This window comes from Chelonoidis abingdonii, chromosome 1 (assembly GCF_003597395.2).
Source record: "Chelonoidis abingdonii isolate Lonesome George chromosome 1, CheloAbing_2.0, whole genome shotgun sequence".
NCBI lineage: Eukaryota > Metazoa > Chordata > Testudines > Testudinidae > Chelonoidis > Chelonoidis abingdonii.
Window position 1 is genome coordinate 219,176,457 of NC_133769.1, and position 27,612 is coordinate 219,204,068.

General features: G+C 39.4%; 1 protein-coding gene across 5 annotated transcripts in view; it reads left to right on the forward strand.

Annotated features, from left to right (window-relative positions):
• Window positions 1-27,612, forward strand: part of LOC116822169 (dystrophin-like) — an 836,401-nt gene that overhangs the window by 760,550 nt on the left and 48,239 nt on the right. For all 5 annotated transcript variants that reach the window (XM_075059855.1, XM_075059861.1, XM_032775843.2 and 2 more), the window contains 2 exons: window positions 25,638-25,826; window positions 26,164-26,345. In XM_075059855.1, the coding sequence (XP_074915956.1) occupies window positions 25,638-25,826; window positions 26,164-26,345 (371 nt within the window). The remainder of the gene's footprint in view (window positions 1-25,637; window positions 25,827-26,163; window positions 26,346-27,612) is intronic.

The window sequence follows — 27,612 nt, forward strand, 5'->3', positions numbered from 1 at the left end:
CCCTGAGTGACTAGAGCAGGGGGCTGCACTGGAGTAATCAGAAACCTGCTAGAACCAATTCAGGCAGACAGGCTGATTAGAACACTTGCAGCCAATCAAGGCAGGCTAATCAGGACACCTGAGTTTAAAAAGGAGCTCATTCCAGTCAGGGAGGGAGGAGCCAGAGGAGAGGAAGTGCGTGTGAGGAGTTGGGAGCAAGAGGCACAAGGAGCTGAGAGGGAGAGGGTGTCTGCTGAAGGACTACGGAGTACAAGCGTTATCAGACGCCAGGAGGAAGGTCCTGTGGTGAGGATAAAGAGATGTTTGGAGGGGACCATGGGGAAGTAGCCCAGGGAGTTGTAACTGTCATGCAGCTGTTACAAGAGGCACTATAGACAGCTGCAATCCACAGGACCCTGGGCTGGAACCCGGAGTAGAGGGCGGGCCTGGGTTCCCCCAAACCTCCCAACTTCTGATCAGACACAGGAGGAGTTGATCCAGACTGTGGGGAAGATCACTGAGGTGAGCAAATCTGCCAATAAGCGCAGGACCCACCAACGTAGAGGAGGAGCTTTGTCACAGTACCCACTTCCTACCCTTTGGTTACGTATTATCTATGAGCAGTGAGTATTAGTTAAGTGAATTTCCTTTTAACAACAGAACTCACCTTACTATAAAATAATGTTTTGTGCTTAATATGTATCTATAGCATAGTAGCTAACTATTGTATCTGAAAAATAAGTTAGCATGAAGTACAAAAGTATATTTGTGTGACAGAATAGTGGTAAATGCGGTGTTGAGGATAATTGTGTGTGCTGTTGTTTTACACTGCCCTTTTTCACCATCACCAGATAACACAGAGGTTTTAGACTGCCTCAGAAAGAGTATAAATATGGCTTCTAATTATGTGGGTTTAGCATATTAGCCTGTAGTGTGAACACCATTTTGTGGATATCTTCCTCGTGCTACAAATGGCTGAACAAATAGTACATGCTGTATGTGAACTTCATGGTACGCAACCAAATATGTTGTGGGGAGGGGTGATAACTGACTATAATAAAGTTGATCTCTACAATGTAAAATTGTTTAAAAATGACCAAGGTGCTTTAATCATGCTAATAAATATTTCATTTTCCACATGCAAAATCACTGCACAGTGTATATCGCAGTGACTAAGTAAAATGGCATTATGTGCACTCATGCAATACTGCTCCCCCCATAAAAAAAGATGCAACTCTTCTTGTTGATGGTAATGTTTATTTGCATATGTAAGCAAAACAACCTTCCCTTTTTATTATTTAAATTTCAGTTGTACTGAAATGAAAGGGAGGGACAGATTTCACAGTATTTGTGGGATGTAGGGGCCTATATCTGCCAAGAAACAGCTGGGGTGCCTATAACTGACTTGGCATCTGTGCTCATTTCTTCTTTGAGGATGTAGAAAGCACTGGCTTTTGGTACCAGTAGTTAGTTTAATTAGGACTCCCTCGGTAATCCAGATGCCATCAGTTTGTTTCAAGATGGAAAGGAAAGTAGTTTTTTTTTTTTTCCAGGCTTTTATTTTTTTAAGTAATTTTCAATGGGACAAACATGGTGGCCGCAGCATTAAAGGAATACTTAAGATTTTAAGACATTATGTCAGAGCACAAAAGCCCCTCATCTGTGCTCGACACTTATATTCCCCAAATTAGTTTGTGGGTATAGAAGACTCAAAGAACCACTTCAGGAAGACTATATAGTTTCTAAACGTGACTTTCAGGGCTATTTTGACAGGGTGTCTTTAATATCTTCTCCATACTTATATATTTAAATATATAAGTAGATTAAATGACACCATATGGCACTATCTGGATTTATAAATCACAGGCTGTAAATTTTTTAAAAAGGGGGGGAAGGAAGTACCTTAAATTGAAGTTTTGTTGTTTTTAATTTTGCCATTTGCAGCCGCATGTTGAGGCAAGTCAAACATTCTTGTTACTTATCTGTTACCTTATGCTATGTTGCACATGTATTTAACCAAAAAACTTGGCTGCTTTGGGTTTTTTGTCTGTGAATTTATTGTTTTGGAGCAATAGAAAACTTTCCTGTATATATATTAGCTTCAGTTCAGTTTTAGTGATGGCTTTATAAAGCCTAGGATGATGTGTGGAAACTAAGGACAAAACATTCATCTTTGGGGGGATTTGGCTATGGCACAAATTCCACAAGAGCTTAGGTGAATTTGGAGTCTGGTCCTCTTTAGAAAGCAATGAAAAACATTCCTCTTTGAGAAAAGCATTTCGAGCATAACAGAAAAGAGACTCAGTTTTGACATCCAACCTGCTTACCCCCAAGAAGTTTCCAATCTCCTCCCGTGAAAACCTGGAAACTAACACATTAATCAATCCCAAAACAAAAATATGCCCCCCTCAAATCTGTTCCATGCATAGTTTTTACCCCATAAAGGGAGAAGAGTAGGAGACTGTGAAGCCCAGTAGGGTTCACTCTTGTTATCAATTTTACCCGGATGGCACTTGGATACTATGGCCATGAGCAGTAGTATAAAACCCTTAGATAAGATGAAGTTTCATATTTAAACTGAAGCTGTTTGAGCAGCCTAAATTAGTACACCCAAAACTACAGTTAGCAATGTACATGCTTGTTCTTGTATTGCATTTGATTCTCTAGATGTTCATATTAAAATTGTTTCAAAAGTGAATAAACAGAAAAAAATATATAAATGTAGTCTGTGCCTTCGTGTCGCTTTACATCACATCTTATAACCATTTCTGCATATTAGACTCAGTATCTAAATTGGTTTATTTGACTGTCAAATCTTGGATTTAGCCTGCAGAGGGGTGAACCTAAAGTGGCTCCTAAAATATGTGTTTAAAAGCTGAAGATGCTTAACAGAACCATCCTGTTTTTGTAGCTCAATATGGTAATAGGATCAATATGTTTTGTTTAAAACAGGTATCACAATAATAAGTTGTAGGTTGATATTCTGTCCTATGGGAGTTCAACCCACTTCCACTCTCCAGAAAATAAATACTACTAGAGTTCATGAATTTGAAATTATTTAATAAATCATGGTTCCTAATTAGTATGTCTTGCTCCAGAAAAACAAATCCAAAAGCAGCATTGAATACACAGGACAATTCATTCAAGACTTTGGGCTAACAGTTTGACTCAATTATTAATTCATGAATGGAGTCTCTCATTGGCAAAAATGTACACTACAAGACTGTTTTATCTTTGGGGCCAGGTTGGTATTGTGTCCCTCTTGTTCTATGACACTTTTAGCCCCTTAAACTGTTTTGTATCCTGACATGTGGGAACAATTCTTATTGCTAGTGCTCAGTGATGCCTTGGCATGAAAATCTACACATTTTTGAAGATTGTGATTATCAGGGAGGAATAGCCCCACAATAGGTCTTTTCCATCTCTCCTCTGACTGGTTGCTTTATTAACGTTCTGCAATTGTTTTTGTTATATGTTCCTATCAACCTTCATGAAAAGGGTAGGAGGGAGTAAGGTGCATCATTGGGCTTTAATGGGGACTTATGACCATGAATGAGGAGCATGACGCATAGTCAGTAACTAAATAACTTAACTAACTCCATTAGACTCCTGGATATTTTTGCTAAACATTTGACATTGATATTTCCTTCCACCATCAGCAACTCTCCTTCACCAAGACACTCTGTTACTGTAAATAATATAGTGTACAAACATGAATTATAAATTAATAAGGGAATGTTAAGTGATAGCGACCTGATTGATCAGATTTCTTAATTATGCTTATTCAAACTATTCTAACTCATTTAAGACCGAGTGCCTGATTTGCAAACCTGGTGAGCACCCACATATCCCATGGAAGTCCATGTGATCTGCAAATGCTCAGCAACTTACAAAAATAAACCAACAGTGATTATTTTGAAGGAAATTAACTGGATTGTTCCATATAAGTATCTAAACTTTACTGCTGTATTTAAAATTTGCATCCTTATCATTTGGTAAAATCTTTTATTTCTAATACTTTACAAATTCAATTAAACATGAGAAAATAATAAACTTTTAATCTGTTTTAAAGTCCATCTTTGGTACAAAAAATCCCAATATACATATGAGTAAAATATTGAAAATATTTTGACTTCAAAAATTTAATACAGTTTTTAATCTGCGTACCTTTCACATTTCAGCTCACTTTGCACTTATGGTTTTCAGCTTAGGTGGCTTCATTGGATTTCCACCTCCACCAATCCTTATTTAGTGGCTTTTTATTTATGAAATAAAGAAAAGATGCTTGAAGCATAGACCCAGTATATTTATAATATAAGAAGAATACATTTATCTAACATGCATTACAAATTCCTCTGGCCTTGACAGATTCCGTTCAAATTAATACAGTGCTCACTGCTGCTGCAGCAGAAGAAGCTAGAATGCTGGTCCTTTCATCTTCAAATCAATTCCTTTGAAGCAGAAAATCCTCCAGAGTACACTGTGGTGAATCTAAATAAAAAATGAAGCTGTATATATGCATCTCTCCCACTCGTACCCTTTCTCTCTAGTCAGTCATCCCTTATCTCAACCATATCGCATGACAAAATTAAAATCTTAACTGTTAAAATATATATGGACCCTTTTCAGCATTGGGGATTTTATACAACCTTTTAATACTTGGTTACTCATTGCCTCATCCTACAAATATTCCTTTACACTGAAATTCATATCTTTTCTTTGCTCTGGCCATTATGGTTTCTCTTTGATTATTTTCCTCCAGTGCAATTACAGTTAAGTAGTCATTCCACCTTAGCATCCTGCCTTTTCATCCTCATGTCTGCTTTTTTTGTACACTGGAGCATATAGTTTGCCTTAGCAAATAGGACCATTAGTTCATTAAGGTAGGTACTGCACCCTGCCTTTGGCAGTGGCCAGTGTCCTATAATTAAGAAAAATTGATAGCTATATTTGATAAGATCCTGTGGGATGTATCAAGTTTTCAGAGATAAGGGAAGAAATTCTGCCAATGTGAAAAGCACCTATTCTGAAGATGCCCTAGGGAAAAAAAATCCATTATTATAGGTGGGCTTGGTATCATTGCCTATTGTTAAGGATGTTCAATACTTTCCGTTATATAACCATATTTTCAGGCTTTGTTAACTTTGCCAAACTTTTACCTGTTTGGGCTGAAATTTTCCGTGCCTGATGTTTGCCTGTTTGTTTTTTGGTTTTATTTTTTGCACAAATTTAAAAAAAAAATCTTTCCGGTACCTCCGTGTTTTAGAAGGATTTGATATTTGGCAAGGGGCAGGAGGTCATTTCTGTCGGAATATGATGTTTGCACAGATTTGTTCAAGGATTGGTACAAAGTTGGCCAAGTTATAAGCCTCGGAGGAGAAAAAATGAGTTTCTACATGCTCAGTAGAGACTTATTAGATTTTAGCAGCTAAATTCCCGAAAGATTCTGTCCACACTAGGTATATTTAATTCAGTGATAAGCAGCACTTTTCCTGCATTTGCAGCTCTGGGCTGCTGCAGCTATGCCAGGTTCGGATCTGGGCACCTGAACTGAGAGCAGGAAGAACTTCTTTTCTATTCTCTGTGTAATCCCCTTTCTGGGGCCACGCAGTCTGGAGAAGAAACCCAAATAAAGGTTGCACTATCTTCTGCATGTGGATTATGATATAGTAGTTATTTCCGTACTATATATTTTCCCAGGATCTTTGCCTTATTCAATGAACAGGATGAACCTGCTCTGAGGATGAATCAGGGTTATATAATGAAAGGAGGGTGTTATCTGTAGGACTCTGGTCTCATTTGTTCCAGAAGCTAGAAAGTGTTTTGTGAATGAAGCAGGGTATTGCAGGAAGAGGAAAAAATGATTTCCAGGGCAGTTGAATGCAGCCCTGGAGAACTGGATTCTCTCTCTTTGTCTGTACAAGATAGTTTCTGTGTGATGCCGGGCAAATCACTTAAGCCAAACTTTTCAGGGTGCCTGACCTGAGACACTAGGTCTGATTCTCAGAAGTGCTGAGAACTCTCAGCTGGAATTAAATCAATGTGAGCTGTGCTTTGAACATATGAAGTGCTATATAATTCCTATTTAAGTACTCTGAAAAATTAAGTTTTAGGAGTCTCAAACTGGGCACACAAAATTAATGGATACTTTTGACCTTAATCTCTCTGTGCCTCATTTCCTTATCTGTATAATGAAGATAATTAATACTTACTCCTCTCACAGAGGTGTTGTAAAAAATCAGTAATTTGAAGTACACAGATACAAAAACAATGAGCACCATAGAAAAGGTCAACAAGTAAAGAATAATTCTGTCCTTGAGCAGTGTTGAAATAGTGCACAGTAAATAAAGCCTAGGGCCCCGTATTGAACAAAGAAGAGAAAACAAAATGCTGAATAGCTGTTCATTAAGTGAGCACTACGCACTCTGTATGCTGGCAGGGATCCTGTGGAAAAAGTGTGATCACATAATTGAAGACTGTATCATGATGCCCATGTGCAAGGGAATCAAATAAAGTTTTCACATGCACATTTAATTCTGGCATGTCCTAGCTTTGCTTTGCAACCATAACAGTATCCTTTTAACATCATTTTTGTGTGCCATGCAGAGATGTAGTCAGTAGAGAACAGATCCAGCTTAGATGTATGGTCTCTCATACTGTAGTATCTCAGTATCTCACAATCTTTAATGCATTTATCCTTGCAACAGTTCTGAGACGTGTGAAAATATTATTCCCATCTGTAAGACTGGGAACTGAAGCACAGAGAGATTAATTGCCCAAGGTCCCTCAAGAAGCTGATGATGCAGCAGGGAATTTAAGCATAACCCGGGCTTGCACATTAACCACTGAACTATCTCTCCTGTAATCATTTGGTTCTGCAGATGGGGATGAAAACACATGGGTCTAGAAGAATAGCAGCATTCTCTTTTCCCCAGCTCTTCTTAATTAATTCTGCATGGTTCAGGCTTGGCTTATGTGATTGGAGATGATTGCTGTCTTCAGCACTGTCATTTCACAAGCCTTCAGGTAAATTTCTGAGTAAGTTTATGTTGACTCTGTCAAACTCACTTTATTTGGGGTTTCCCTTTAGTAATGTGATAGGTAAGGGAAGTTGAGATGTAGCCTTTGGTAGCACAGCTTCTGCAGGAGCCATATTAGGGGATGTAGAGCCTCTATGTGGGTAAACTGGAGACATTTTGGTATTTTTCTGTGGGCTATTTATTTTGAACACTATGCTAAGAGTGGCCAAACTTACTGATCCTCCAAGCCACATACAATAGTGTTCAGAAGTTCTAGAGCCACAAGACACGTACAGCCTACCCTGCTAGGTAGTGCCTGTTGGAGCATGGGGCTAAAGCCCTTAGATCCCCCTCCCTTCTGTCAAAATAATAATAATAATAATTAATAATATCCTGCACGAAGGATATATGGGCCTGAGAGAGAATTTTAAATCTACAAAAATTATTAATACATTCATGTACTTAAAAATGTCTACGTGACTAGATTATTCAATTGCTAACAAAAAAACACTCCCTATCATTCCTGCCCATCCATTCAGTCTTACCTCCCAGAAAAAGCCTGGAAAAGCCCTGTAGGTCAATAGGTCAATAAATTAAGGTTCTTCTGATCCAACAAAGAAAGAAAATTTGAAAGTTAAGACCCGTCATTGAAAATGCCATTTCTCCTGCTCTGCCCTGTTAGCTTGAACACATCTGCTGACTGATTTTCACCAAATTGCCCAAGAAGAGACATATCCCAACTTGAAATGATTTAGTGCATGAAAGATTAAAACTGAAAGCTTAAACTGAATCTGGAAACAGAGGACATTATTACATCTGTGATCTGCACTGTGTTCCCTGAAATTTGGTGGCTACATTATGCAGCAGCTGAAATTTCCCCATAGTCCTTAGGCAGCCTCATGTAGAGTGTATTCCAGTAACCCAGTCAGGATGTGGCAGACCTGGATCGTTGTGGTTAAGTCTCCATCTGAAAGGAAAAGTCCTGGCCAAGCAACATGAAGCAGTTGTATCAATTTTTTCATGTAAATCCTTGAATTTTGGTGTCTTACATAATAGCAAAGTTAACTTTCTTTTTTTAAAAGCAAAGGGTGTTTGCATGTTAGAAAACATATTTCCCTGGAAGTTCTTTTTAATAATAGTGGGATTGTGAGACTGGGTCTTTAACTCGATATCCAGAAGCAAGCCAGGAGGGAAGTGGGAAAGGCTTTAGGTAGAGGGCAATCCAATTTTTTATATTCTAATACAGTTCATTGTTAGAAGAAAGTCTTGTCACATTGTATCACAGGGTTTGGCAAGACTGAAGTTGTTTTTAAAAAAAATCCTCCTATTTACAAATATATATAAAAAAAATTCCCCTCTCACCCCTATGGGTGGTATGTGTCTTCCTCAACCTCGGGTCCTCTACCAGAGGCCTCGGAGTTTGAGGGTTCTGTGCAGTATCTTAGCTGTTCCTAGCACTGCACTCTTCTGGACAGAGAGCTCTGATGTTGTTCCTGGGATCTGTTGGAGACCACTCACCAGCCTTAGGAGCACCGCCCGAAGTGCTACCTTACACCACCTGGGACCACTTTGGCTTCACTTTACACATCTCTCTTAGTCTTCCTCTTTCAAGCCTGTTACTCTCGCATGCTTCTCTATATTTCCTTTTCCTGATGTTGTGCTCACTTGCACTGCGATTATCTAGCACCGGACCACTTAGTCTTCCTGGCCTGTCTGTTACCCGATGTCTTGTTGAGTTGGCCCGTACACTGCTTGTCCGTACTGGATCTGAAATTCCCACAGAATCTTAGCCCTGCTATTCTCCACAACCTCTGACAGCTCTCCCAACCATCTGGTCTTGGAGAGTCTGAGCCGGCTGTCAGGCCGTGCGATGGCTTCCTTTCTACACAATCCAGTACTCTACTTGAGTCTAGCTCGCCCGATTTCCAGTGATCTGTGTCTCCTAGCCTTGCCTTCTGTAAACTTCCTGTGTCACTATGTAGTGTGCACCCTTGTCTTGATGATGTGTAGATGCCCTTCGTCCCTGTCAGCGCTGGCCACCTTGGGTGTTACCCTACGTCTAGTTGGTGGGTAGGATGCTGTATGCTAATTCAGGTGGGCTAAGGCCCGCCTGGGAGTGCTCTCTCGAGGTTGGCTGTTCGCAGATTGTGCTGTGGCTATGATCGGATGGGTGCGCGTCATTTCAAAGTGTCTGTTGTTGTAGTGCCAGCCCTTTCCAGCTTTCGCTTCGAGTGGGGTGGGGTGAGGGATAGCGTTGGCGCGGCTGTCAGCTTCCAGCCTCTAAGTATTGTCTACATCGTTGCTGTGGTCGAAATTCCTCCGGCTCGCTGAGGTCTTGTCTTGTCTCGGCACCTTTTTCTGAGCTTGTTCTTGGTGGTCTATCCTGCCTCCTATGGTCCTCGTGCGGCTTGCTTTCTCAGCGCATTATCTCAGTAGCTTAGATCTTGCTGAGAGGTCCTCTTTAACTCGTGGAACTGGTCTCATTCCTGGATTCTGATTCGCAGGTCTCGCTCCAGGACAGACTGCTTTGAGGTTCGGTCACAAAGCTCCATGAACAGATTTAAGTTGTCTCTATACGCACTTCTTTCTGTCCAGCTAGTTATGTACAGTGTGGTGGGGTGAAGCTCATGAGCTATTGTCAGGTCGTTCGGGGTCCTTGGGCGCTCACGAGCCATCCGAGGTTCCTTCTTCTTTTTTGGCTCCTAGGACTTCTTAAGTATAGGTCATTAAAGAGCGGGGTCCACTCATAGTGGTGATGATTCGCAGAGGGCGGTTATGATTTGTTGTGACATCATTGGCGTGGATTTTGTTTGTAGCCATAGTGCCAGTTGTGGACTATGTGAAATACCTCTCACTTGGGGATAGGTTCTCTAACTGGCAGAGGGCCTTTGCTAAAAAATCCTGCAGAATGATATAAAAGCGCGATGCTAGAGCAGTTGGCTTAGCCTTAGTGCTTTAGAGGCCTTACTCTAGTCCACCATAAGAGACTCCTGGGCTAGTCTGGCGCTCATGGATGTGACCTGTCTGCTTTGTGTCCTTTGTCCTGTTCTGATACTGGATAATGTTGTTGCCGTTGCTTTCCTTGCCTCCTCGGATGGGTAGTTGATGTTCCATGTGACTGTATCGGTGGCCTTCCAGAACGGCGCTACATTCTGTGAAATGGCTGGAATCTGTCTGTTGCGTCTGTGCGCAAGCTTTTGCCACGATGCAAGGCCTGCATTGCCCCGTTAGAGTTCTCTTCACCATAAGGCTTAAATCGCTCACGTATTCGAGAACTCGCTAGTCCGCTTACTCACTTCAATTCTCATGCCAGCCACGGACTTGCTGGCAGTGCTCACTGCGTTACTAATGAACTCCCGCTGTGCCTCACAGCTGTGGATCCAGTGGCATTTGTAGTGCTGTACAGCATGATGAAAAATTATGCTGTGAGTCTGAGTGGCTCGTTATCATCCCCAATCTCCTCTCTCGCGCACCTCTATCAGCCTATAGAGGAACTAATCCTTGTTGGCCGCAAAAGGAAGGGTGGTTACAGTTATGTGTTAGTTTCGCAGCTCTGGAGCCCGCTCTACCCGTGTATGCCCTGCTACTTCGGATGTGCTCTGCGTTTTGATTTATCTGGCTCTGAGACATAGTGGAACTGGCTTTGACACTATAGCTGAACAGCAGCGGGGACAGTGCATCACCTTCGGTATATGCCGCACCTGTTGATGGCCACTTGTGCAAACATGCCTCTGAGTTTGACTTCGAGTGTTGCTCTTCCTAGTCCCTTTGAGTTCTTGAGGATGTCCTTAGTGTCCTGTTGACTTTGTATAGCGCCAGACATTCACACGATCCACGTGTGGGCATGATCGCATAGAGTCCTGTAGTCAATCCAGGCTGTGCTTCAGATTGGTCTGTCATGACTTCGAGTTCTTGGGTGAGCTCGTATCTATGAGCAACTGGTGTTTTGAGCCTTGGTGTTGTTCCCATGCCCTTCTGAGCTGTGCTCATATACTGGCCTATGGTCCTGTAGCTTGGTGGCTATGATGCCTGATAGGACTTTCCATGTTGTGGGGAGGCAGGTATGGCCGGGTAGTTGGACGGTTCTGTTCCCTTGCAGGGTCTTTCATGATCAGCACTGTCCTTCCTTGTGTTAGCCAGTTTGGAGTGGGCAGCCGCTAGCCTAGCAGGCTGGTTTCATCTGCTGCTGCTGAGCATTCATGCACTGCTGTTAGTTTCTTTATGCCAGTAGGTGTGGATCATGTCTGGTCAGGTGCTGTCCAGCTCTTCATGTTACTTGACCGCTGCTGGATGTCTCTACTGTGATGGTGAACTGGTTTCTGTCCGGGAGATTTGCTGTGCTCTGTTCTCAGTCCTGCAGCCTACTTTGCCAGCTGGTGTTATTGATTCTTCTCTTTCTCCCATATGTCTTACTCAGTACTGTTTCAGTTTTTGCTGCTGTCGGCTCTGCCGTTATGGTAGTTTGTTGCACTGCAGTTTTGGGAGTACACCTTGGATGCTGTCTTCGGTCGAACAGCGGCATTTACTTTTTTGGCCTCTGCTTCTCTAGTATCTCCTTAGCTGGTAGCCAGTGCGTGAGCTTTGTTTAGCGGTCTTCTACGGCTTCAGATGGAGTTAGCCTTGTATTTTTTCCGTAGCCGAGTCTTATCCTTAATCTCTTACACCCTTCTGTCGTTCACCAGCTGACTAACATCATCTCCGTCGCCTTGATCAGTACTCCCACACCTCGATTTTCCAGGGTGGGTACATCTGTTGTTCTTGACTCGTGCTAGCCAAGCATTCTCCAGGATTACAGAGACTGTAGCGTTACCAGTTCATTGGTTTGAGTTATGGTGGTAGTAGGGATTGTCATGAGGGCTCTATTGGCATCTTCTAACATACTATCTGATGGTACTTCTCCACTGAGCCTTAGTAATTTATATAAAAAAATAAAATATTTATACTTATATAGAAGGAATATTTTTTTTTGTTTTTTTGTTTTTTTTTAAGTCTCCTTCCTTTGAAATATCAGCAATGACCATGGCTAGAGATGGGACATTGAACAGGGACGGCCGGAGCTTTGATGTGCATGGAGCATTGTTTCTCTCTCTCAAGTGCCTGGCTGGCTGGTTCTTGTTGACATCCTCAGGGTCTAACTCATCACCCTATATGGGGTCAGGAAGGAATTGGCAGTGACCTTAGGGACTTTTGCCTTCCTCTGCCGTGTGTGGGTGAGGGTCTCTTGCTGGGATTATCTGGGTATATCTCACTTAACCATTTACTTGCCACTGCAGGGGCCTTGGGCACTGATGCACCCCAGTCCCTCTTATTCTCTGCCTGAGGCACATAATAGTCTATTCTAATCTATGGACTATAACTTTGGTCTAATTTCAGTTGCTGGGTTTAGTGTGTGGGTGCTGGATGGTGCTGATGGCCTGTGATATGCAGGAGGCCAAACTTGATCTAATGGCCCTTCTGGCCTTAAACTCTATGGCTCGGTTATCTATGACTATCTGGGGACTCTGCAGTTACCATCGTTTTGTATTACAATATTACAGCTGGCACATTACTGTGTGTTGCATCTTGTTTTCATTGAAGACTGTTGACAGTGTGTTGCTTAGGGCTATAGAGAATAAAATAAGCCTTTGGTCTCCCTGGTCTTCTCTACCTGAACTGAAAATATATTGTGATAGCTGGGCTTTAGTGTGGTATTAATGGAAAGCAATACCAGCCCTTCAGGGAAAAACAGAAAAAAATATTTACTACTTTAAAACTTTGTTCCATCGTCCCTGTTTGAAAAATTATAGTGTAGGTTTTCTTCAGTGTATTCTATTGTATTTTATCTGTTTTTCCAAGTTCCTTGGTTAATATAAAAGGCAAATTTTAGGAGATTGGAGTGCCTTCTTTGGATGCTTAGAGGGTGAATCAAATTCTTAAATCTAAGCTTTTTAAGATTGTTTTTTTTTAAATGTTTTTTGTCATGTTAATAAGAGTCAACAGATGGCACTATAGAAGATAATTTTGCTAGTTCTGTTTATCAGAAGTTATAGAACTAGATCTTGTAGATATGCCTATTGTTAGCTGTCATTTGGTTCTTTTTATATGCTGAATGTGTCACTAGTAAAATCTATTCTGCTGGAAAACATTTTTGTACATGTAGTTGCTGCTTACAGATTTGTCTGTCAAGTGCCATGTCCCTGACTGAAGAATCTTATAATGTTACAGGTCCTCTCAGTGCAGAACACTCATTCCTGTCCATGGAAGTTCTTTGTGGAGAAAGCCTTCAGTATCAGGTCCTTGACACCACTGAGTATGACAAATAATGTGAGGATGAATGTTACAATAAGACATGTTTAGTATAATGTATGGGTACATTTATAAAATTCAAAACAAACACTATAAACATTATAAATTAAATAAATTTCTCTCCCAACTCTGACATTTATATTTACCCACCATCGTAAGATATAATATCTCCATATCTAAACAGCCCATCCCTACATGCTACAGAACTCATCCTCCACACCAGTCTCTCGGGGGAAAAAAGACAGCTTTGTCCAAGAGGGTAACATATCTGGGCTCCAGTGGCATTCCTGAGTGACAAGATTTCATTGTTAAACTTCCAGAGGAGATGAGATTAATTGAAAGTCTGATGATCTTTAGGACATTCTGCAAGGTCTTTCTCTTTGATAAATGTTTCCACTGTCACCAGAATGATAAATAATATTCACACACTACACCAGGCAGAACATTCAAGAAAGGGAGAAAGACTGGAAAGTCCCTCTAATCCATTATGGACTTCCAGACCAAATTTAAATACAGGAGTGATGAGCACTATAGCAAACCATACGGTTGCCAGCATTTTTCTTCCCTCTATCAGTATAAGTGGGTAGACTGCAGCACGAAGACTAGGTTAAGGGGTCATAAATGAAAGGTGGACTGAAATAATCTTAAAAAGGAATTTTGAGGAGGAGATTGAGGCAGCAGGCCAACAGATTCAAGAAAAATTTTCCAGGCACAGAGCTGCTTGCAGAAGGAAGTAAAGCTGCCTACTTCAGCAGCACATAGTCTCTAGAAAGGAGGCAGTAGGAAAATAAGTTATACAGAGGCAGGAGTAGAACTATGAAAATCCTTGAAGGTGAATAACATGCCTGAATAATAACTGCTGAAACTGAGAAGCTGTTGGAGGGACTTGGGAGGTAGCGGGGAGAGGAAGGGTAGTTGATAGGCATCAGCAGTTTATTAGGCCAGGTCTACACTACGCCCGGAAATCGATTTTAGATACGCAATTTCAGCTACGAGAATAGCGTAGCTGAAATCGAATATCTAAAATCGATTTACTCACCCGTCTTCACCACGCGGGATCGATGTCCGCGGCTCGCCATGTCGATTCCGGAACTCCGTTGGTTTTGGTGGAGTTCCGGAATCGATATAAGCGCGCTCAGGGATCGATATATCCCGTCTAGATTAGATGCGATATATCGATCCCCGAGCAATCGATTTTAACGTGACGATACGGCGCGTAGTCTAGACGTGGCCTTAGAGAAGAGACAGACGTAAGGGACACAATGCTAGAGTCAGCAAGGTGGTTGCTATAGTCAAAGGCAAGAGATGCTGTGGCAAGCACCAGGAGTTTGGTAGTAGAGATGAGGAGGAAGGTGATATAAAGAAAGAACCAGATATAAATTGTGGTAGAACAGAGAGAGAATAGTCTCTGTTATAACATCAAAGTTGCTGCCCTCGGTGACTGGGAGAGATGGGGAAATCAAGATGACATATGTTTTTTATAATTGGTATACATGGAATTTATAACAATTGCATCCTTATCACATAAACAGGAGCACTAAACTCCCTACAAAATAAAACTCTGGTTTACTGTGTAACTTTTCTCGTCTTTTACTATTCTATGTTTCCTTCTGTGGATTTGATCCTGAATCCTGTAGGGCTTGTTTGGCAAAAATACCTACAATTTCAGTGGATTTTTCCATTTTGTCTATGTGTCTGTAGAGAAAGAGAAATGAATATGATATTTGAGCCTGCTATCCCTCATATGACATTTCTCTCAGTAAAAATGCAATGCTTACATAGGTAACTCCATGAGTTCTCTGGTGATAGGCTTATAACCTGCCTATAGATCCTGTTGTGCGTTATCCTATTTATTACTTTTAATAGATATTCTACTTACAGATTTTAATTTTGTTTAAGATTAATAATCTGGTTATGTTTCAGAGCTATTTGGAGAATAATCATTTTTAAAATATCAATTTCTTAAAGATATTTATGCATTTTAGAATTTATGTTTTATTTAAATTAATAAAGAATAAAAAGCTGAAACCAGTATTTTTTGATTCCCGCGTAAGTCCCAGAACCTGTTTCTCTACTTTTTGAAGTACTCCCAGCTGGGTTGAAGCTGTTCTTGCCAGGTTTGTTTAAAATTAAAACAATCAAAGAATTCTCTGACCGGTTTCAGAGAACTGGCCATGCTAGTCTGTATCAGCAAAAACAACGAGGAGTCCTCGTGGCACCTTAGAGATTAACAAATTTATTTGACGTAAAGCTTTAGTGGGCTAAAACTCACTTCATCAGATGCATTCTCTGACAGCAACATCAACTCTAGTCTACTTCAGAGGAAAACAAAAATGCTAACTTCTTTTGACAATAAAAGTTTTCTGGTCTTGGTTCCTTTGGGATGAGTTAGTTAAAGATTAATTTTTAAAAAATGAAACTAGAGAAAACACTCTTTCACACTCTTTTTAATATTCCCTTTTGTATAGAACTCTGGGCCATAAATTCTGATCCATGGTACATCTGTCCCATATCAGATTCAATAATTTTGCTTCTTTTTATTGTGTAGATTTGTTTTGGTTTTTTTAACCCGGTATTTAATTTTTTTTAATATTTAATTTATTTTTATTTTTTATTACTTCTGATTGTTGAGTACCTTTTGGGCTTCTTAATTTCTTGTTCTAATTTTTATTTATTTTACTTTTTTACTCTTGATCTTCCTCAGTCCCTTTATCCCTCCCTCTTGCTTTTGTGCTTTTCAAACAATTATTTTTATAAACACCTTGCAGTCCACTCCCAGTCCCTGCTATACCTAGTGAGAGTACTGGCGGTGCTCAGCTAGTCTCTGTTCCATACTTTGCATGATGTGTGGGTGTCACTTTGGTGAATGAAACCTCAAAGAGATGTCTACCTTGCAATTAAAAAACTTGAAGCTGGTCCGTGACAGCTGACTTGGGTTCACAGTGTTCGGGCAATGAGGCTGTCTAACTGCAATGCAGACTTAAGGGCTCGGGCTGCAGCCCAAGCTTTGGGAATGTGTCCGAAGGAATTACAGGAAAGAAACAGCAGCGGCTGGCATATTCAAGGGAAGAGAGGAGTCATAGAATCATCACAAAATCATAGAATATCAGGGTTGGGAGGGACCTCAGGAGCTCATCTAGTCCAACACCCTGCTCAAAGCAGGACCAATTCCCAACTAAATCATCCCATCCAGGACTTTGTCAAGCCTGACCTTAAAAACCTCTAAAGAAAGAGATTCCACCACCTCCCTATATAACCCATTCCAGTGCTTCACCACTCTCTGAGTGAAAAAGTTTTTCCTAATATCCAACCTAAACCTCTCCCACTGCAACTTGAGACCATGACTTCTTGTTCTGTCATCAGGTACCACTGAGAACAGTCTAGATCCATCCTCTTTGGAACCCCCTTTCAGGTAGTTGAAAGAGGTAGTTTGAATAGCAGCTATGCAAATCCCCCCTCATATCATTCCTTTTCTGCAGACATTCTTCTCTTCTGCAGACTAAATAATCCCAGTTCCATCAGCCTCTCCTCATAAGTCATGTGCTCTAGCCCCCTAATCATTTTTGTTGCCCTCCGCTGGACTCTTTCCAATTTTTCCATATCCTTCTTGTAGCGTGGGGCCCAAAACTGGACACAGTACTCCAGATGAGGCTTCACCAATGTCGAATAGAGGAGAATGATCACATCCCTTGATCTGTAGAATATGTGAGGATGTAATAAAGTACAAAACCAGGTTTTGATAAATTCCTAAACTAGAGAAAACTGTTAAGATAAATATCCCTTTCACACATTCCCATAAACATTACCTGGTATTACTTATTTTATTTGGTTTTCTTGCCCTTTTGTTCTGTTCCATAACTTAAGTTTCCCTGAAACAGACAGGAACCCTACATAGATAATGTTGAAACAGGTGAACTCTCAACATGCTCATAAACCCATTTCCTGCAATAAACTGCAGGTGGGTGAACCCCTTTGCCTATGCAGAGACCCACTGAAGTTAATTTCCTGCAACAGAGACAGGATCAGCCTCTAAATATATCAGATTTCATTCCACTGTATTGTGTTACCAGTCAGTTTAGGAGGTACTACGGGGCTTTCTGTGCAGAAAAACAGAGCTGAAGAGAGAAGGGAAAATCCTTTGTGCAAAAGATTGAGATCTTGAAATTTGATTTCATTTTGACTAACAAATGAAACCCTAAAACTTCAAAATTCTCCATGAAAGAAAATTTACCTCCCATCCCCTGTGCCAATATATTTATATTTTCAGGATCCATCAATTTTTTCCTTACTTTTAAAATATTATGTGTAATATAAACATTTTAAAGAAATGCTTTGTTCCAAAATGCTTTGACATTGTTGGGGCCCCCACTCCCATATTTTCTCCTAATGACCGCAGCACACCTGGGGGGGGGCAGATGGAATGTGGCTGGCTGGCCAAATGAAGAGAGCAGGGCTCTATGGCTGGGGGAGGGGGAGGGGAGTGGAAAACTGCTGCAAAAATGAAGGAGTGGTCAGTGTGGTCACTGACTCATCCCCTGGGAAGAAAGGGTTTAAAAGGGGCAGCCCTGTTCCTGAAGCGCCCGTTTACACAGAACAGGCTTATCATATCATATGTCTCCTGTCCTCCTTTTGGTATAGCCAGACAAACAACATAGCTTCATTCAGCCATTTTGATTTCCTCAGAACTGTTTTCTCTGATGGAAGATGGTTCTTTTTGAAGTTTTTCTGACCAGCTCTGTTAAAGAGATAGTTGTTCTACTTTGTCTGAGCAAGCCCAGCTATGGATGTTTGGCTGGCTAGTCTACTGGTAACTTGAGGGTCAACCAAAACTGCTGTTTTTAAACGAATCAAGTTGGAGGAATTCAAATTTACTAGTTGGTATTTGTAAACTGTTTGTGACATTCTTATATTACCTCCCACCATCGTGCACTTTCTCCAATGTGAGATATGAGAGATACTGATTATCAGAGTTAAATTTTGATGAGTGAAGAATAATAATAATGGGCATCAATGAATAAAAGTAATTTTTTTTTCATTTTGTACAAGTGACAAAAGACGAAATACAGTATATCTTCAAAAAACTATCTTGCAAAGTGTTTTAGAGTTGCTATAATATATTCACAAAGGCATAAAAATAAATACTTATAATGCATTTGAAAGTTGACCTTAGGGCATAGTACTGTTCAATTAAATAAGTAATTATACAGCTAATTACTTATCTTTTTTACTTTTTTATGCTTCTATAAAAGTATGGAAAAATAATTTTACCCAGTGAGGATTCATAACTTTTTCATTATAATTCATAACTTTTTATTGTGCTAGGAAAGGGGTGTTTAATTGAAATAAAAAAATATGTCCCAAGTGCAGCTTTCAAATTCAGATCGACTTGTTATTCAGTCCAGATACAAACTTAAGTGGTACATTCAGAGACTCTATCAGTCACATTGGGGAGATCTTAATAATGCACAGATGGAGAATAGAAACTGCTCTCAGAATATGTGAATGTTGATTTTTAACTGAAGAGTTTCACTGTCACTAAACTTAAAGCATTTTTTTTTTTAGGGTTTAATAATTTCCATACTAGATCCATCAACTGTGGGTAGCCATAAAAGTCAGAGTTTTGTAACACCTCTTCATTCCTCTTCCCAAAATTGTTACTCTTTTCTTTCCCATTGAGTATATAATGAAACTGGCAAGTAATGTTGTTTTTGTCCCTTCTTTATGAACACACAAATGGAGAGAGCAGGGATAGTACATTGATATACTTTGTAACTTAAGATCCTTTGAATCAGAAGAGACTGTTCAAAATTAAGTATTTAGAAATAGGCCCCTAGTCAGTTTGGATTCATTGGAGAGTCTTTATGAGAGTTTGAATCTCTTGTGGTGGGTCTGAGTCCTGATGAATTGCAAATGTTAAAGACTCTAATTCATACAATTTTTCTGCTCCATTTAGTAAACATTTCTTTTGACTGTATTTGGGGCAGGGGGGATTACACACTCAGTACTATAGTATTTCATTATAGTCATTTTTCATTTGTGCTTACCCAGTGACATCTCTATAAAGGGCGTGCATCCAAAAACAGAATCAGTCAGTTGAAATGGTGTTCTGTAAAGAAAAGCTTGCTTTTCATGTCCTGTTTTGTAAAGAAAAGCTTGCTTATTTACTTCAGATATTTTTTTCTAACAAATAAATATGGTGGGTTTGGACACGAGCTTTCTATTTAAATAGGATTCAAAAAGAAAAACATTCAGATAAGGCCATGTTCTTTCACAGTTTCCCACCTTCCTGGCCCTAAGTGTTATAAACATTTTAAGGTATAATTTGTTACAGTGTTACTTCTCCAGTTCCATTTCATTTATTTATTCCCATCACATTGTAGGGTTCAGGAAAGATTTTTCAAGTTGACATCCCCATTGAATATGGGTTTTAGTTGTTTGATACCCCATATGAGTTCCAGTGTGGGGTAGTAGGTGACAAATATGGGGGTGTGGTAGGGGAGGGGGTTTTCTTTTTGTATTGAGCAGGTTCTCTCAGGGTATTTGAGGGACCTGTTCCATGCCCCAAGCTACTTCTCTGCTGGAGTGTCCTTGTTTGATGAAGGCAGTTTTGAGGGTGTTAAAGTGTATATTCTGGACTTTCTCTTCAGAGCCTATTTTGTGGTATGAGTGCCTGGGTGTTGAGTGTTTGAGTTGGTTTCTGGATTGATGAAGTTAGGTGTGGTGATGCACTGGGTTTTTTTGTATATAGTTGTCTGTAGAATTCCATAGTTGAAGTTGATCATGATGTCCAGGACAGGTGGTGGTGGCTGAAGTTGTTGTTGTGGAAATCTATGAGGGTGCTAGTGGGCCACTTCAGCTTGAATTGCCCCTTAGAATATGTGCTAACTACTTATACTAAAGTCTCTCTTCCATCTGAGTACCTTTCCCTGTCCTGAAGAATAGCTCAGTGTAGTTGGAAAGCTTGTCACTTTCACCATCAGAAGTTGGCGCAGTAAAAGATATTAACTTACTCACCTTGTGCGTCTCATATCCTGGGATTGACATGACAACACCACTACATATAACATTGGTAGATTAGACATTTTTAACCATACCAAACTGATAAATTTACAATGGTCTTATGATGAAAAGAGCTCTGTTCAATCACAAAAGCTGTTTTAATGCTTGAATGCTCAGAGTCATGTTAGTGATAACCTTCTGGAGCCCTGACTTTAAATTACAGAGTGGAAAATTATTTTATTTACAGAAGAAAATATAAATATTGCTGTCTTCAGGAATATTTTGAATATCAAAGGTTTTACAGTCAGCATAAAGGATTTAGTGGACTAAAAATGTCAACACTGATACTCAAATATAAGCAAAACAATATTTCTGGAGAGTTAATAAAACCAGTACCTAACTAAAGAAATTCATGGTTGGGTAGACTTGATGATAAATAAAAGGTCAGACAACTATTTCTTATAAAACCAAACCTTAATGCTGAGACAATTTTTATGTAAAATATTTGTGTGTGTGCGTGGAAAATATAAAAACACACACACTACATCAGAAGAACATTATTCAGGTTGCAAAATCAAACACTCCAAATTTCCAATCTTTCAATTTCCCTCCTTTGCCCCAATCCTGATGTTCTTTTCCAGCCTTTTTCAGTCCACTACACTTCCAATCCCAGTTTCCCTCTTTCCCTGTGAGTTTCCAGGCCCAGTCACTTCTGCCCAGGCTCCTTGTTGCAATTTCCTTCTTCATTCATACAGCTATTGTCCCCTCTCCATTCATTCAGGCTCCTTGCTCTCCAGGCAGGTGCCATGACCTGGCATAGTCTGAAGGAGCCCAAAGTCTACAATGGCAGGGAAAGTTCTGCTCAGCCCCAGGCTGGAGCATTTTCAGCGTGGATGGAATATTCTGGGGATTTAAGCTGCTAAAATATAAATAAATAAATCTCTGCTCATCTTGTGTGAACTGTGTTTCCCACACCCAGGGCTTATAACTTGGCCAAATTTGATCAAGTTTTCACAGAGACAACCAAAGGCATCTCCTGTCAAATGTAAAGTCCTTGCTACATAGCATGAGGGTTGACAGAAAAATTGAACACAGGCAAAACAACCTGCTTTTTACTAGCCTCATTCTTGGGAAAATGCAAAACCATTGTGGCTGAAACTTTTCAGAAACACCGAGCTTGAAGCTGGGGTGGCCAGACAGCAAATGTGAAAAATCGGGATGGGTGGGAGATAGTAGAAGCCTATATAAGACCCAGAAATCGGGACTGTTCCTATAAAATCGGGACATCTGGTCACTGTACTTGAGGAGACATGAGGCATGGAAAATTTCAACCCAGTTAAAGCCTGGCAAAGCCACTGAAAATAGGGTTTTATACTACAACGAGTAAGGCACCTTTAATAATATGCCATGCTACAGTCTAATTTGAATGTAGGGGTGTGTGTGTGTGTGTGTGTGTGTGTATATATATATATATATATAATGTGTGTGTGTTCATATGATGTGTATGTTCATATTTAATCCTGCAAAGGAATTTGAACAAGCTGACCCTTATGATTTCAGTGTCACACTGGTTTCAATGGGAGTCCTTCCAATCTGTAGATTCCTTTCTGGAATTTGGGCCCATGCATTAAAAAAATTCATTCTGCCATTGTAGAGTAGGACTTTTATATAGTGAAGTCCGTTTTCTTTTTTTGTTCTACATCTTACTTTATTGGATGGAATTGCAATTTTTCATTGCAATGTATTGGGGCAAAAATAAGGAGACTTCTATTTTTATTTCATTATAAAGATAAGTTCACTACAGGTAGATTTCTCTGAATTTAAGCAGAGTCCAGTTCTACCACCCTTATGATGAGTACACAGTCTTCCCAAAGAGACTGCTTGCAGAGGAAGAAACTATGCGATGTAAGTATAGGTGGTGGAATTGGGCCCTAAGTGTTTAGGGATAAAATTATTGTTTAAAATAAGAAATTCTGCTTATGAACTCTGTAAAATACTCTGCAGTGCTTACTGACACGAGTCTGTTCTTTTTTTTTACTTTGGAATCATGTATCATACAATCAGAGAGAAGTGCAAAATATTTCAAGCAAAAGCTCAAAGTAGGCAGGACTATCCTTTCCATCTTTAAGCTCTGTGAATCAATTGAAACAGCTACCAAGCCTGCTTGATTTTCAAAGTTTCTGAAGGTCATAGGTCTTACATTCTTTCTCCTAAAATTTTAATTTAAACATTAAGAGTCCTTGGGGTCTTCTAATCTTGAGAGAATGTAAAGGTCTTTTTTTTTTCTTTTCTTCCTCTCTTCATATTGTAAGTCCTTAAATGTGAGTCCTTTTTACAGCATTACTTTTTGCGGATTTTTTTTTTAACATATCTAGGGATGAGTGAAACTCAAAGGGTTTATAATCTAGATTCCCTTTGGAGAAAAACTGGAAAATTGGGATGCTTTTCAAAATGTCAAAAAACTCTTCCTGAGTCTGGAAAAAATGAGATGGAAGTCTCATGAAAGCAGACTTTTCTATAAGATCTTTAGAACTTCCTGCTACTATTGGGGCCAGCTAGTCAGGGAAAAAATAGACACACATGCAGCATTTCAGCCCTTCCCAATCTGTTTCTGGCTAAGATCTGAAGGAAAATTATGTGCACAAAAATGATACATGTCCATCTTACTTGCTACGGTGGGACACCTGCTTGGGCTGGCAGGGAAGAGGACACCAAGGCTCTTTCCACTGTGCATGAGAAATCTTCCTCCTTTCGTGGTCAGCCAGTGCAGGAAGTGAGATTGTCTTGTCCCCTGTGTGGCCCTGATTGAACGGCTAGCTGGTTTGTGTTAGGTTACACAGCATACACAGCATACACACAGAAGTTAAATAAAAATATTGAATGCTCTTGCTGGAAATTTGCAACGTAACACTACTTTGTTTCTAAGAATTCAGAGCTATCGTGCAAGAACCCAAAAACAGACAAAAAGCAGGCTGCTCCCTAGAAGAGGCACAACTTGCCTTACCTTACTGTAGGCTGTCTCCATGTTAAATGACTGATGCTTGCACGGTTCTCTGCAAAGCATCCTCTAGCCTGCAAGCATGACCAGAACTGCTTTCCTCTTCACATACACGCGTGTACACATACACTGTACACATACACCCACACACCCCAATTCTTACAGTGATAGCTCACAATTCCAATACAGTCTGCCCTAAACCATACTTCCCAGTTCAGGGTAACTGCTGTAGTCCACCACGTGCCAATTACCTGCTCAACTTCTTCCTCCTCTTTATGTTGAGTCTTGAGTGTGGTTCAATTGTTATCTTTTGGGTTGTGTGTGTGACTGGAGCTGTCATTTTGCTTTGACTGTACTATATGCAGATCACCTATTGACCCTGAAATCAAAGTCAATATTTACTGTTTCATGAGATACTTATGGGAAACTGAGAGAATGAAGAAGTTTGATCAAAATGACTAGGAGCACTTTCCTTTCAAAAATATCCTTTCAGTGGAGTAAGAGTTGACAGTGCACTTAAATTCTGCCCTTTTAACACAGCTCAGAAAATAATTCATTTTGGATCTGTGGAGGGAAGAGTTGTCAGATGGGAAACTTGTCCACTATGTTGTAACTAAACCTTTGACCTCTTAGTCTCTCTCCTCCATTTCGCTAGAATTTGATATATTTCTCTAATGCTTCACAGGTGAGATGGAAATATTCCATATTTTCACAGAAGGAGAAGGAGAGTAACTGCTGATATAATAATGATGATACGTGATTTCTTTTCATAGAGACTTATTACTGCAAACAAAGATTAGTATTCTTCCCTTCCTGCATCATTTCAACTTGGGATGTGATATCTTGATATGTATAAGATAAGCACTATCACAGCTAGTTGGTAGCTGGAATTGTTTGGATACTTATTTGTTACCTCTTTCCTTTGTTATGAGACAGTATTTTGTTGAAGCTGCAAAACAAACTAATCAGTTATTTGCCTCTGCTTTCTTGATGGGCATATGCCTCTTAACATAGGATTTTCATATATTATTGAGGAAAATGTTTGTGGGATCCTCTTCATAAAATATTGGCAGCTTATTGTTGGTGCTGTCTTTTTTTGGGTGGGATGTAATGCCAAAGTTACATTAACCACTTGTTCTCTGTGAAGATCCTTTGGCACTTTTTCTGAGGGTGGAGCTGCCAAATTTCAATCTGAGTAATTGCATTCTGTCTACTTTAAATCCCTCCTTTAATTTCAGTTGGATAAGGAAGCCTTCACTTTCAATCCAAAACCACTGTGCATAGTTTAAGCAGTTCCTATCTCTTCTTGCTGCCATAGATGTCTGCATGTCAGTAGAAGTGATTATTATGTAGTACTCTTATCAGTTTTTAAAAGACCTGTGGAATCCTTCATGATAAAAGCAAGATGAAAACAAATCATTATTCTCCTAATTTGCTATCAGATTTACTTTTTCCTTCTCTACAGCTTGTTCACTAATTAGGTGAAACCATCCTCAGCAAGCCCCTTATTTCTTACCTTGGTCTCATAACAGTTTCTCCAGTGGAGTGGGTGAAAAGGACAATGACTGCTTAATGTTGCTTGTTACTGTTTGCTCTCTCTGTATCCTGCAGCATGGTGGCATGAAGTATTTTCTTGTAAATGGCACTTGACTGGAAGCAGATGTGTGGGTGGCCCTAGGGGGGAAGTGAATAATAATAGTAGTGGATACTTTTTCCTGGATTTTTTTTTTTGGTCTGGTGACGTGTGTGAACTTTATAACATGATCTTGGATAAATGATACTCTGCAGATTAGTCTAACCCACCATTGCATATATTAAAAACAATATTTAAAGTGTTTAATATTGCATTTGCCTCAGTTTGTCTGCATGCTGGTGATACAATACCAGCATGCAGTTCACTGCTATGTAAACCATTTAGGATGGTGTAGTTATGCAAGATGCTATAGAAATTAAATATATTTCTGTCAATCTAAAGAGCTTGAATGACAGGTGATAGTTTATTTCATTTCTACTTCCATTTAAAATATTGACTGAAGAATACACCATACATGTAACTTTAACTTTTGATGTCATGTGTAATAACTCTTCTAAATGTAGAAAAACCTGAGCTCTAGGACAAAACATTAATTTAGTCTGTTTCTGAATTAAGCTGATTTTTTTCATAGTCCTTACTTTACTGACTTCAAATAGTCACTTTTACACTGCACCAGATCCTCCATTTATCAAAAGTTCTTATGTAAAAAAGAGGATTGTTCTATAAATTTAAGAGGATGGCATTCTATTTATTCATCTAATGTAGCTGTTTGTGCAATTAGCCTCTGCTTAATGCCAAAATTCTTATTTTTATTTTTGATCAGTATTTGGACGCTCCTGAAGACAGGTCATTTGGCAGTTCACTAATGGAGGTAGAAGTGGACCTGGACAGCTACCAAACAGCTTTAGAAGAAGTACTCACATGGCTTCTCTCTACTGAAGATGCATTACAAGCACAAGGAGATATATCCAGTGATGTAGAAGAAGTCAAAGAGCAGTTTCACACCCATGAGGTATATGTGAACCACAGAGACGCTTCATTGTCTATTAATTGTTGTTCATCTATTTGTATGGTACATTAAGGGCAAAATCATAAAAATTTCACCGGCACTATTGTCAGTCCCTGTTGTTTCCTTTTCCATTTGGTTTTGGAGGCTTTAAATTTAGCACTAGAGACCTGGCCTCTTACACAAGGTGAAGGTGTTTATTTTTACACTGGGTTCCAAAGTTAAAATGAATTTTTAAACGAACTTAATTTGTTGTTGAAAATATGGGGAATTGAAGCTATTTCTGCAAAGTATCCCTCTTCCTTGTAATCTTAGTTAAGATTTATTTTTCTTTTATTTTCAGGGTTTTATGATGGAATTAACAGCTCACCAGGGTCGTGTTGGTAATGTTTTGCAAGTGGGGAGTCAACTTATAGCAGTTGGGAAGCTTTCAGAAGATGAAGAAAATGAAATCCAAGAACAAATGAATCTGCTTAATTCTCGTTGGGAAAGTCTCAGGGTAGCCAGCATGGAAAAACAAAGCAAGTAAGTTGTGTGGGAGGGGGGGATGTTTAAATTTTTAGATTGCAATAATACAAGGGTGGGAGGGTGATACTTCGTTGCAAATGTATACTTGATCCTAAATTTTAGTTTATCTGCAATTTCAAGTGCATCAGACTCTAAATTTTCATGTTGATTTGAAAATGGAAGTTGAACAGATGGAAAGCTGTCAACATTTGAGATTTTAACAGCATTTAAAATACTTTTTATTCAACCTATCCTTGATTTTTTTCCAGAACATTTCCTCAAACAACACACAACAATTAGTCAATAGAATAGGAATTATTCTATAAAAAAAACTTGTTTCCAGTTTTGGGCAGGGAGTGTGAACTTTTCAAGTCTATGTTAAACCATTTTTAATCTAATATATGGAGATTGACAACAAAATGTTGCTGAGATTTGTTGTCAGAGGAGTTGATCCGAGAACACATTATACCAGTCAAGTAGTTTGAGCTTGGTTCCTATGGCAATTCTGATTGGACATGTGAAATCCCTGGTAGGTTAAAGCATTTCATGTTTATGTTGTATACTTTTAATACTTCAGCATATGTTCAATATAAAAGGAAGAAAGGAGGTTGAGTTAAAATGAGAGGTGAAATGCCAATAATAATAAAATATAATTATTTGTTCACATGTAATACTTGATATAAGAATGGATATGTAATTTAAAAATGAGATACCTTATTCTTCTATCTATTAACACACATAAGGACAAAGTAAACAGCAAATGTTCGGATATGATATTGGTAACTTAATTCTTATTCATATTTAAAAAAAGATAACATACTCTATGCCTTTATGCTGCAGTTAAATTAACTGCTAGACTTGCTAGCTTAGTAGAAACGTACACCTTTGCAATGTATGAAGCCAGGATGTAAACCTTGAAATCAAAAGGATGAAGATGATGATAATTTTCTTAAAAGCAGAAAAGCTACAGACCATTTCACTCACAAGAAAATTGAAGGGTTGGAGAAGTAACGTGATGAGATGTTAAGTGCGAGGAGAAGGAAAAAGATGAAGGGTTTGAGGTAGAAAATGAGTGAGAGGTCAGGGAATTGAAGCCTTTAGAAAGGGAGAGTGGATTAAGAGTAGAAAAATGAGTTATAGGTTAGCTGCAGGACTCTGACTCTCTGTATTTCAATTTCCATACACAATCCAATACAAGAACATTTTCTATAGGTAGGGCATGGTATAGCAGAGAAGGCTGATATTGTGGTATGTAGAGGGGATTGGAGCAGAAATATGATTGCAA